The sequence below is a fragment of the Eschscholzia californica genome, unplaced genomic scaffold, assembly GCF_041429995.1.
Source record: "Eschscholzia californica isolate CP2 unplaced genomic scaffold, dmEscCali1.0.p SCAF_2, whole genome shotgun sequence".
Taxonomy (NCBI): Eukaryota; Viridiplantae; Streptophyta; class Magnoliopsida; order Ranunculales; family Papaveraceae; genus Eschscholzia; species Eschscholzia californica.
Window position 1 is genome coordinate 39,022,369 of NW_028238309.1, and position 13,266 is coordinate 39,035,634.

Here is a 13,266-nt window from a genome sequence, read left to right on the forward strand (position 1 = left end):
GACAAATTTTGTTAGAATCAATAAGATGCTAGAGAAATATAATTATTGTCGGAGAATCGAAAAAAATCTAGAGAAAAAAATGGTCCTTCTTCTTAAATAACTTTTTTAGAATGTTGTTAGAATCAATAAGATGCTAAAGAAAAGCAATCCTAATTTCAGAAGAATTTATTTTTGTAAGTATATTATTGAATTGTTAAAATAAATAAAATGCTAGAAAATATTTGAGAATTCTGTTATATATAAGAATGTTGTTAGAATCAATAAGATGCTAGCGAAATAATAAAATGATCATTAACCTACTTATAACATATTCATAACACACGCTAATAGAATCAAGAAAATGCTAGTAAAATACCGAAAATGTAGCAAAAACAAATTCAATTATATTTTTAGGATTAATTTCGTTTTGGCCCCCGATTTGTTATCAACTTGTCGTTTTGGCCACAATAAGTGTCCGACAGTTCGTTTTGGCTTAAAAATCAATTTTTCGGCCAGTGCTGACATCATGAATGCATAAGCAATACTAGTATATACCCGAATTACCCTTCTGACCAAATCTTTCTCTTTATCACGCCGATCTTCTCTGACCAGTGAAAGCAATATTAATCAATTAATATTCCTTTTCTTATGTCCATCTGTCTCTCACCATTTCTTTCTCTCTCTACTTTTTTGATCCTCCTTCTTGTCCTCTTTCTCTCTTTTTAAAATCTGTTCTTGAAATCATACAAAAAATCACAAAACCAGCAATCCGAAGGTTAGCAAGAAGAGGAGGTTTTTGAACATTTGCCCTAATTTTCACATCATGGCGTATTTTAGCACCCATACGTGTCCGTTTGCGACGACAGAGTCCGGCGTCGTCACTTCAGTATAATATGATCGGTTGAGAAGTCGAATTTGCTACTTAAGCTTGTACCAATTCGATCCACAGTGCCAACTTCTAATTAATCTTAGAAATCAAGTTTAGTTAGTTACCCAAAAATATCCCAACAACGAAAAAGGCATCATCCCCAACAGCAACAATAGTAAACCCTAATTTTGAATCCCAGATTTTATTTCAATTCCGTCTCAATTTTGTAGGTTTACCTTGATTAGCCCTAGAAATGAGTTTATAGAGATGATATTGATGGTGGGTATTCTTCAATTTGGTGTCTTAGCAGCTTGTATTTTTCTATTTGTTCCAATGGGATTACCAGCTCGTCTCTCTGAGTTCTTCGATTTGATGGACCTCTGTTTGTAAAAGAGTTTTAAAGAGAGAGAAAAAGGACAAAAAGGAGGATAAAGAAAGTAGAGAGAGAAAGATATGGTGAGAGACAGATGGACAAAGCAAAAAGAATAAGTGCTTTTTATTTGGTCAGAGAAGATTTGGCGTGAGAAAGAGAAAAATTTGGTCAGAGGGGTATTGCTTATGTCTTGATGATGTCAGCACTGCCCGAAAAATTAATTTTGGGGCCAAAACAAACTGCCGGACACTAATTGGGGCCAAAACGGCGAGTTGGTCACAAATCGGGGGTCAAAACGGAATTAACCCATTTTTTTTATGAGAACAAGATTATAATGATAGAGATTTCAAAATTCACTGTGTACGAAAAAGTGTTATATTTTAAGTTTGTTTTTTTTTTTGAACTCTTAAGTTTGTTGTTATAATAAAATAAATTTTTAACAAAATTCTAAGTTTAATTGACATGTATACAATTTTCTTAATGATTTTCCAAGAAAAAAAATATGTTGTAGAGATGGAAATATCGAGGTAGAGATAAAAAGCCAATCACAATTTCTTCAAGTTCGAAGAACATAAAGTTAGAGAGAGAGAGAGGAACTCGTTTTAGGTAAATCACTATTGTTTTGGTAGGTTCCTTCAGATAAATATAAGTTTTGGAAATAAATATTGACAATAATTATCTACCATTAATATTTCTCTTAAAATTTATGGAAAGAATAAATATATTAACTCAACCATTAGAAACGTTTGGTTTACCAATGGTTAAATATATATTTATGAAAGGGTAAGAATGGGAGGAAATAAATAAATTTTGGGTTTTTAGTCCAAAAATCTACCCCTAAACACACATTTAGTCCACCCTAATATTAATATAGGATTTTAAGCCAAAATAATAATTATAATGGATATTTAGTCCAACTTAGTTAAAGTATGTTTATATGTCAAGATTACAGTGTTTTTCTGTTTATCGATTCTTGTTTTGTTTCATAAATTACCTGTTATTTATTGTTAAAGTTTCATACTTTATTTCATTTTTCTTTATATGTGTCATACATAACACATTATGTATCAACAATGTTTCTTCAAAACGGAAAAGGACTAAAAACCCATTTTCTGAGAAGATTGGACCTTAAACCCTTTTTGAACTTTATTTTGGACTTAAAACCCATGGACCCGGAAATAAATGGCTTGACGCAAGAGGCCCACTAAATAATAAAATTTTGGACTTATTTTCCATTTTTTGTTTATTTTGGTTTTATTATATCTATTAATTTAGGAGTGGATATATGACTAGTTATCCACTTTAAACTCAAAAATTTATATATATATATATATATATCGATCTTGGGTAGGAGTATTTGACTTGAGTACCACTTTACCCTTATTACCCTCCCGCAAATTGAACGGAGGATAAAACCGAAAGTTCAATTTGGGAAATAACTTGATGAGACGATTCTTTGAAACATTTTTCCTTAAGTCGATCATGAAATTGGTTCGTCAACAAGCTTTTCTTTGGTGTAGATCGATAAGATAATACTGCAGTAATAACGAACAAACATGACATAATAACAACGAGAAAGGTTGCACTTAGTGAGTATAACCACTCTGGGTTCCGAAGCTCATGGCAACAACACGAGACGTCTGCCTTGTGAAGACAAACCTAGCGAAAACACCAATAGGGAGGCAACTACTTTGCACTCCAAACGACGACAATAATGACGGCCGATATTATCGATTGGCGAAAACTGTCCTTTATGGATATCGATCGTGCACCAAAATTGAATTAACTTTCAACTTACTTGAACACCAATTTAACTCTCGAAACATCCCCTTTCCGTTATAAATAGTTCGTCCATCATTGATAACAAAAAACCTCCCAAACTCATAACCGATAATATTAATAAATAAAATCTCCACCATTGAAACCTTATGGAAAACTATCAAAACACTTCGACGGTAAACCTTGACTAAATTTATTGAGAAGTACAAAAGTAATTAAAAAGCTAGAAAAGAAAATAAAGGAAAAAAAATAACTATGAATCCGGAACGGTAGTCATGGAAACGATAGTCATGGAAGCGGCTACCGCCGCCTGTTAAGCGAAAGCAAAATAGGATCGAATCTATACTCTTTAGAGTTTTGTAGCTCTGAAACCATGAAAGATTTAGGTTCTGGGTGAGGAAAATTATGTACCTCCATGTTTATTTGTAATGGAAGAGAATTACAATGGTTGGATATATATATATATATATATATATATATATTTTCCTTGATTTTGATCTTGAGTAAGAGTATTTGACTTGAACCACTTTACCCTTATTACCATTCCTCAAGGAACTAATCTATATTGATATGAATAATATAAATTAAAATTATGCGAGGAATCACATGCATTATTATTGGATTAAAGTCAAGATCAACAATATGTTGAAATAATATCAAAGAAGGATTGGGGAGGTGCATCATTCCAAATCAATGAAGAGAATCCACTAATATAATTTATTTTTAGGTTTCTATATGTTTGGATACAACTATAAAGATTCATGTGTACTGATATATTAAAATATATAAACTAAAATAAAGAACACGATAGTTTACGTGATTCGGTCGGAAGACCACGACCTACATCTACTAAGAATCCATTAATGGTTGTATTATATTATCTCCACAATCATGGGATTTATTGGTTACAACTTGATAGACTCGATGACTCAATGTAACACAATAATAAAATACGTAGAGGTCAGTTGTATTTATAGAGTGACTTAGATATCTCAGTTTCCTAGGACTCTATCTAGGCTAAGTACAAGATAACTAAATAATATATTCTAAATCTTCGTATATCTTGGACGGTTGATATTTGATATCTTCGGATCTCGATTTTTATATTGTAATACTCCTCTTCAAGTTGGAACGCGTAACTTTTGAAGTTTCCGGCTTGAAGGTTGTTCGTGTAAAAAGATGAATGTTGCTCGCTTACGATCAGATTAAAAGCTTGAATTTGAAATTTCTTATTAATGTTGAACAATTGCTAATGGTGGTGAATACTTGTCTGCAACTCCACTGTATAAGTAACTTTAGCTTGGTAATTTGAATAGGCCTTATCAATAATAGTATCACGATGGTTAATCAAAAGAATAAACTTGAACTTGTAATCGTATCTTATTATTTTCTTTCTTAAGCTTGAATAACATGCTTTTCTTCTATTCTTCTCTTCTTTTCTTGTCGACAAAGATGAGAAAATATCGAAAGTGAACATTGCGCATAAAAATTAGTGATTGAGATGGGGGATGGATTGATTCCTAAGGTATCAAATTCTGGAGAAGATCAAACTCGTTTGAATGTTGACGAATTGATCAGAGCCGAATGGTTACGGTTCGCTGGAATATATCTTCCACGTAGAAGAAACAAGAAGAATGATTATCTAATGATATTTCAAATTCGACCAAAGAGAGTTAAGAAAAATACATAGCTAAAAAATATGAAGCTGGGAAAAATTAAAGAGGGAAGAGATGAAGCTTCATTCCAAGTCTATTAGTAAAAGGATAAGAATAACCCTCAACAAAGAAAAATTGCAAATTGAACTCCCAAAATTATCGCAGGAACATGATAAGATATTAAAGATGAGAGGCACAACGTAGAAAAATCGTTGGGAAAATAGTTGATGAGTTCAGGAAATTGATAGAGAAAAAATTCGACAATTTCGGTTTGGAGATGATCATAATCATAAGAGAATTTGAAAACTTTAGAAAATGGATTGATTGAAATACATTATATTACAACGAAAAAGTAGAAAAATTATATATTTTCAATACCTTGCCTTGATTTGAATGACCGATTTCGACGAAAAAGATTTCGGTTAGGGCGAACACAAAGCTTGTTTGATGGAGAATACATCTTGAACTAAAATGCTTACAATTGCCCAAGATACAAGATGAATGAAAAATGATCAAGTCACAACGAAAATGTTGGAAAATGTAGAAGCCTCAACTAGAATCAATGACAACGAAAGTAATGATACTGTTGTCATGTATGGGAAGATGTCATTGTATGAACAATGTGAAACAAAATATCGACAACAAAAAAAATTGTGATGATTAATATCGACAAGAGAGTTATTGTCGTACAAAAATACCAAGTATTAATCTAATGAGTGACAACAAAATAAAATTGACAAGAAAATTATTGTCAGAATACCAAAAAAAATGTGTAGAATTAACAATTAAAATGATGGTGTCAGGAAGATTATCGACAAAAGATCTCTTGTCGTGAAAATGTTAAAGTCGCGATGACAAATTTTGATGTTGAAAATGTCAAGGATGATTTCGGAAAGAAAAAATAGATGAAATTGATCTACTTAGTGTCACAGAGTGCACATAAATAAATGACAGAAAAAACGTCACAGATGGATATAAGTGACAGTATGAATCTGTCAAAAGGAATACTACAAGAGGGGGAATTTGTGGGAAAAGACTACCACAAAGCAGTGGTAGGAGAAGTTGTCACAAATGAAATCAAAGAAATTAAGAACTCCATCAAAAGAACTAAGGTTTCCCAAAATTAGGATTTCCCAATCTCGATTTATGGTAAAAGTTAAACAAGATAAATCACATGTAATATGTATTACACTACATATCAATGATTGGTATAGTCCATGTTAGTCAAACTCGACCAAGAATTGGTCGGTGATGAGTTTGGAGAGAGAGGGGGAGAGAAAGCTCCAAAAATAAAAAATGAATTTTCGAGTTTGGAAATCATCATAGATGATATATAGAGAGTAAGTCAGAATATACCAGTGATGGTATTTTAATGGTCATTTCCGATGAGAACAAGAAGTCCTACCTGTGGTGGTCGGCGAGAATAGAAACCCTAAGGCCATGTTTGGCACGCGAGAATCGCGTGTGAATGGAATGTGATTCCTAGGAATCACATTCCCGACTACTGTTTGGCTCGGGGGAATGCAAGGGGAATTCTATTCCTAGAGGAATGGGATTCCCCCCAAATGGAGTAATAGCAAACCCAGGGAGGGGGTGGGTTTGTGATTCCCATTTCCGGGAATGATTTGATTTAATATTTCTGGACAAAATAATCCTTGATAAAATATTAGAATGACTAATATTAAAATCGTCATTCTCATAATATTTTTGCAAAAAAATTAAAAATCTAGGGTTTCAACCACCACCATAGCAACACACACTCTCTCTCTCACCCTCTCTCTCGCTCGAACGCAACTCTCTCTATCTCTCCATACTCTAGTTTTTTTTCTTTTCTCTTGCTCTTTGTTCATTAAAAATCAATTTCATAACGTTTAAAAAATTAGTCGAGACCTTATTTATTTTAAATAAATCTTTAAATACAACCTAAATTAATGTATTACGTTACTGTTTCATATCTATAAATTTGAATAGACAATACTAATTAAAATATATATAACAAAGTTGACCTATAATTTATGTAGTTCAAGTAAAAGGATATAACAGGACTTTCGTAAAAATTTACATTCCTATTCCTACACAAACCAAATAACAAGTTAGGAATCCATTAGGAGTGGAATTCCTATTCCTGGTCAAACCAAACATTAAACCAAAATAATCTGATTCCTGTGAATCGCATTACGGGAATGTGATTTCCGAGAATGACATTCCGTTCCCGCGCGCCAAACATAGCTTAAGGGTTTGTTGCCAGAGAGAATACTTCTCTAGAAGAATAAAGAGGACTGTTTGGGGTCCAGGGTTGGTCGACTCTGGTTCATGGGTCTTTATTGGGTTGAAAAAACCCAGGTTATCAATCGGCCTGAACTCTGAAGGAATTTCTAGATAGATCGGGCGAGTCAAAACCTGTTGACTTTGATCAGCTTTAGAGAAGAAACATGTTAGAGTTCATAAGTGCTTTGACTCCAAAGTGTTGGGTTCGATTAAATCAAACACAAATATTCCCTTTTATATGAGTATAATGCACCTTTTATTTAGAGAAACCATCGACTAGATTGGTGGAAACATTAAAAGTAGTGGTGGGTGATGATCCTTCATTAGGTTTCCAACTTCATTTAGAAAATAAAGAATTATTAGGTCTCAAGAAACAAGCCAATCTATCACAATCAATACTATTATCTTGTTATCTTCCATCTTGAATATAGTTTGTTCTTGAAAATCCATAAGAATATGACCGAAAAACAGAAGAATGGGAAAAACACAATTTGACCAAAATGTTGATTAATAATGGAATCACAATGATTAAAAAAATCGTCGGAAAAGTGCGGAAGCATGAATGAGGGTCTATTAAATTGCTCATATACCATATGAAGATTCATGTGTGTTGATATATTAAAAGATATAACTAAAATAAAGAACACAACAGTTTACATGGTTCGGTCGGAAGCCATTAATTGTTGTATTATATTAACTCCACAATCATGGGATTAATTGGTTACAACTCGATGACTCCATGTAACCCAATAATAAAAGATATAACTAAAATAAAGAACACATTCTTTCTTCTTACATAAATAGAAGCACCCGAGACCTATTTACTTGAAGAAATTGGCCAAGAAAGAGTAGAATACAACCTACTTTGTTTGTGTGAAGATTGGCTAAAAAAGCCCTAACTTGTATGAAAAATTTCTCCTCAGTTTGTTGTTTGAATGATTTAGAAACTTAATAACACAATATTACATGTTCAACATGTTTTTATATGATCTCGAATATATTTGGAGTACTTATATTTATGAAAGATGAAAAACACAATTTTTTAGGATCCGAAGAACCTAAACCTCAAGGAGGGTTTCGAGTTTCGTGGTTCGCCCGCCACAAAAATCCATTGCTGGTCGGACACGAAACATTTCATGGTCGACCAACCTAGAAACCTTCGAGGAGGGTGATAGGCCTAAAAATATGTGTATTCCCCAAGTATAGGGAGTCAAGTTATAGTATTTATAATAAGATCGAGTATCGTCCCAAGAGATAGGTAGCCCAATAATCAAAATGTTAATAACTAAGTTAGACTAAAACACACACACCCCACTCATAAATTTGATGATTAATTTGTAAAGAAATAAGAAAATAAATAAAACTAACTAAACCTATCAAAGAAAGAGGCGAGAAGATATCTAAGGTTATAAAATCCCCCGCAATTTTCACTTTATAAAACAAACGCTAATTACTTAAATCTCTTTTGTATATACTCGGGATCCAATATAATGAACTATTTAGATTCCGGATGATGTTCTAGATAAAACAATTTTATGATTACTAATTCTAATTGTCTTCCTGATAGAGATTCGGATTGCTTAACTATTATTCATTATCTAAAAAGCATACTCCATCTAACAACTTAACGAAAGTATGAAATATCTAATTATGATGCATGAGTAATGGAAAGAAAATCCAATCCATATAGATAAACAATTAATAGACATTAAAGCACATCAAGGGATTTAATTAATCAAGAAGTAAGACATATCTCATCTAATAATCAATAAAAGCATGAAATATCTAATTATAATGCATGAATGATAATAAGGTTATAGAATCAACATGAAATGACAATCAATAGGCATTGAAGCTCAATATAAGGATTCATTGATTTATAACATATCTCAAAATAAGCCCAAATATGGGTTTCCTCTACACCCTAGATACAAATTTAGCTACTCATGGAATCTAAAGTAATATTCATTCAATTTATAAAGTAAATGGAATTACAAAAGATTAATGAAAAGAAATCACCAAGAATGTTCAAAATCCATGTTCCCATGTATCTCCATTTTATCCAAGATTTGCTCCATTTATGCTCAAGAATTTTACTCCAATAAATCCAAGTAATAGCTATTTTATTGCCACCCAAATAAGAAAAAGAAAGAGAAGGAAGAAATTAGATGTAGAAAGAAGTTAGGAAGAAGAGATGAAAGGGGATAAAGATGATAGAAGAATATGGAAGAAAGAAGGAGATGACTATTAATGGAAGAATAATAGTGGTAGAGAAGAAGTAGTAGTATTAGTAAGAAGAAGACTAGCTACTACTACTAATACTAAAAAGACGGAAGAAGAAAGTATGGGAAAGAAATAGAAAGGAGTAGAGAAAGATGGAAAAATAATGGAAAAATTGAATTTAGTAGTAGAGAAGAGAAATAGGTAAGAGGGGATTGAGAGGGGTTTCAAGTCTAAAGAGAAATGAAAGAGGTAGAGATTTATTTATAGATGGGTTGATGGCTAGGGTTTTAGGAGTTAATTGGGAGAAAATGGGAGAAAGAGGGTTAAAATAGGAAGTTAGGGTTGCTTTCTACTCAAGAAATGATTTCCTATTAGTTGAACATAAAGTGAGACAAAAAGGAGGGGTATAAAAGTAATTTTCGGAGGGCTTAATAGTGAAAAGAGGGACCACATGCTGCTGTCCGGTTTGTGCATTCAGGACGTGCCACGTCACCTGGTTGTGTCCCACCAGCCAGAATGGTGCCCGAAAGTGTCCCACCAGTCTACATTATTTGACTCCAACTTTGACTATGCATATCTCACTCTTCCGGACTCTGAATTGACTTCCGTTTTCTCCTACGAGCTCGTCTCGGCCTCTACTTTTCAATCGTCACTGACCTTGTCCAAATTTCCCAGAATACCCTTGTGTCCAAAAGACCAAAATGCCCTTCAAGTAACTTTTTCTCATTTTTAACCGTTTCTCACACCTAACTCCGCAAAAGACACCTAATCATAAGAACCAACCATTTTATCATAATAAAGACTCGAAACGAACTAACTTGGCTAAATTAAACGACTTAGATGGGACATTTTCATGACCCATCAGAGGGTTCCGCTAGAATCCCTCCTCGAGGTCTGGTTCTAGCAAAGGGGGATACTTCCCTTCACTGGAATTGTGTGTGTGAGAAAAAGATAAAGGGAAAGAGATGGAAAATAAAGTAAGAGAGAGAGAGAGAAAAAAAAAGATACAGTAGGAAGAGGAGGAAGATAAGAAAGGGAGAGAGATCGTAGGAGAGGGAGAACGCGGAGAAGGATAGAGAACGAGAGAGTGATAGAGAAAGATATTCTATATTTAAAATTAGGAGTTTCTATATTTTGAAGGATAGGCTGTAGTTATTTAATATCAAGAGTTTCTAATTTTAGAGTTTCTAAGTAATTTAGGAGTTTCTATATTTTTATATTTCTAAATATTGAGTCCTAATTGAAGTCTAATTAGGAGTCCTGGTTGGAGTCTAAATAGTTTGGTTGTAGCCTATATATATGGTTAAGTTCATAGTAATTAAGGGATATGAATATGAATATTGAAGTTATTAATAAAGTTTTCTATTAGTACTACATTTATTTTCTGCTGGCCTAGAGAAGGACTTAGAATCTTTTCAATTGGTATCCAGAGCAGACGCTCCTATCATTCGCTTTCGCAATACTTTTATCTTCGTTAGAGAAACTTGTTTTTGGTACAAAAAAAAAAAAAAAATAGAGAAGCAATTAGGTGAATTGGCAGAGAAGATGACTGAGATGACGGTAAATCAATCATTATTGATTGAGAAGATTGGTCGATTGGTCGAAAATAGAGAGATTGTGTCTTAAAGAGGTGATCGTTTTAAAGGTTAAAGGTTATATTTTACACGGTTCGACGGATAAGATGTGGAAGGATGGATTTTTCAAGATGAACAGTATTTTGAGTTCTATAACACTGCACAAAACCAAAAGATTTAGTTTGCAATCACTTACATGGATGGAAAAACATTACAACGGTATCGATAGGCTAAAAGATGTAACTATTTTCGTTCAAGGGAAGAGTTTGTCGAAGCGGTTGTAGGTCGCTTCGGGAGAACGACGTATGAAGATACAGGGGTTGCACTAGCAAAATTACGAGAAACAAGATCCTCCTTTGAATATCAAGAAGAGCTTGAGTGTCTTTCAAACATAGTTAATGATTTACCAGACAGTTTTTTAATGAGTTATTTCATGAGTGGATTAAAAGATGAGGTTAGACTAGAAACTAAATCCTTTTGTCCAGTAAACTTACATGATGCAATGTCTATAGCTAGATTACAAGATGAAAAAGTCTCTTTGGGGCGCCAAAGTTATATAGATATTACAAGACCTAAACCCTTTATCAACGCAAACCACTGAACTCAAGACCACCAGCAATACCAAACGAGATTATTAGTGAAGCACCAATAATTCGCCGACTCACATCAGTTGAAGCCGAAGAAAGAAGGAAATAACAGTTATGTTACAATTGTGATGAGAAGTGGCATCGTGGCCATCGATGTAAGACAAAAAGTTTATTCCTCATTGTGAATGACGATGCAAATCAAACTGAAATCGAGAGAGTTGATGAAAATATGCACACACAAAAAGAACATGTGGAGATTTTATGCATGCATTGGACGGCTCCACCGCACCACAAACGATGAAGGTCCAAGAAGAAATTAAAAGAGTCAAGTTATCGTTTTAATTGATTCAGTTAGTACACATAATTTTATTGACGCTTCCATTTCTAAGAAGCTAGGTATTAAAATTGTACTAGACGGCTCTTTTAATGTTATGGTAGCAGATGGATCAAGAATTACTTGTGAAGGGAAATGTGTTAAACTAGAGTATAAAATTAATTAGTATGCCTTCACGGGAAATTGTTATATACTAAAACTTGGTGGTTGTGATATGGTATTGGGAGTAAGTTGGCTACAAACACTTGGACCAATAACTTGGGATTTCAAGTACTTAACAATGAAATTCACTATACGAGGTTAAAAATTTAGTTTGGAAGGTGTAAGAGGAAGGAAAGTGAAGACCGCTAGCAACCATGCCATGCAACGACTTCTCAAGCAAGGATCATTGAGAGTTTTGTGTCAAATTCCTTCTAACCTTAAGAGTCATCTTCATATTGCCCAAAATAAGATGAAACAATACGCTGACAAAGGGCGGAGGGATGTAGTATTGCAACTAGGAGAGTATGTGTATTTAAAGTTACAACCGTATCAGCAAAGTTCTACAATAAGAAGGGTGTCTCAGAAGTTATCTCCAAAGTACTATGGTCCATATAAAATGCTGGAAAGAATTGGTCCAGTAGCATATCGTTTGGAATTACCAGATGGAACTAAAATCCATCATGTTTTTCATGATTTTGTTTTGAATAAGGCATTTATCCTCAAAACTGCGATTGATGATGAAATACCAATTGTCGAAGATGAGGGAGACCCGGTGTTAACTATGATCAATACCATCCTTGAGGGCAAAGATGTTGTCAAGTGAGGAGGAATGATAGAAAGATATTCTCTATATTTAAAATCAAGAGTTTCTATATTTTCAAGGATATTCTATAGTTATTTAATATTAGGAGTTTCTATATTTTAGAGTTTCTAAGTAATTTAGGACTTTTTATATTTCTAAATATTGAGTCCTAGTTGAAGTCTAATTAAGAGTCCTGATTGGAGTCTAAATTGTTTGGTTGTAGCTTGTATATATGGCCGAGTTCATAGTAGTTAAGGAATATGAATATGAATATTGAAGTTATTAATAAAGTTTTCTATTAGTATTACGTTTATCTTTGGCTGGCCTAGAGAATGACTTAGGTTTTTATCAGAGAGAATGAGAGATGGAAAGCGACCGATAGAAAGAGTCAATGTTGATTTTATTCCTTCTTTGTGATTTTATTCTACTATTAAAATGTAACACATTAACTTAAACCCAAAATATGTATATACTTGTGAAATGACTAAACTTCTTTCTTATCAAACACAACCTCAAGACTCCTCAATTATACAAAGTCTTCTATGATCCACATTGTGTCGATGGTCAATTGTACTTCTAAACTTCCAAATTTTGTTAACATTTATACAAAATTGATGCAATTCCTCGGTTACGGATTATCTAGTGTATAAAGACACGTAAAAGACTGAAATTATCTTCAGTGTATTGTCTTCATACTACTAATAGTCATTTCATCTTCATTGGCGAGCTTGGCAATCGGGCAACACGTTTTACTTGGGCCCTTCATACTTGGCCTGGCGATACCAGATGGGCCTCTATTAGGATTCAGCTTAGTTAATAAGCTGGAGACATTCTTCTCAGAC

The 13,266-nt window shown here is 33.4% G+C and overlaps 1 protein-coding gene across 1 annotated transcript; it reads left to right on the forward strand.

Moving 5' to 3' along the window:
* Positions 1 to 12,091: 12,091 nt before the first annotated feature.
* On the forward strand, positions 12,092 to 12,445 carry LOC147557793 (uncharacterized). Its single transcript, XM_086658942.1, has one exon. The coding sequence runs from the start codon at positions 12,092 to 12,094 to the stop codon at positions 12,443 to 12,445; it is 354 nt and encodes a 117-aa protein (XP_086515068.1).
* The last annotated feature ends 821 nt before the right edge of the window (positions 12,446 to 13,266 follow it).

Bases quoted from the DNA above. Each gene is read 5' to 3' on its own strand.
- LOC147557793 (XM_086658942.1), top strand. From the start codon at position 12,092: ATGAAACAATACGCTGACAAAGGGCGGAGGGATGTAGTATTGCAACTA.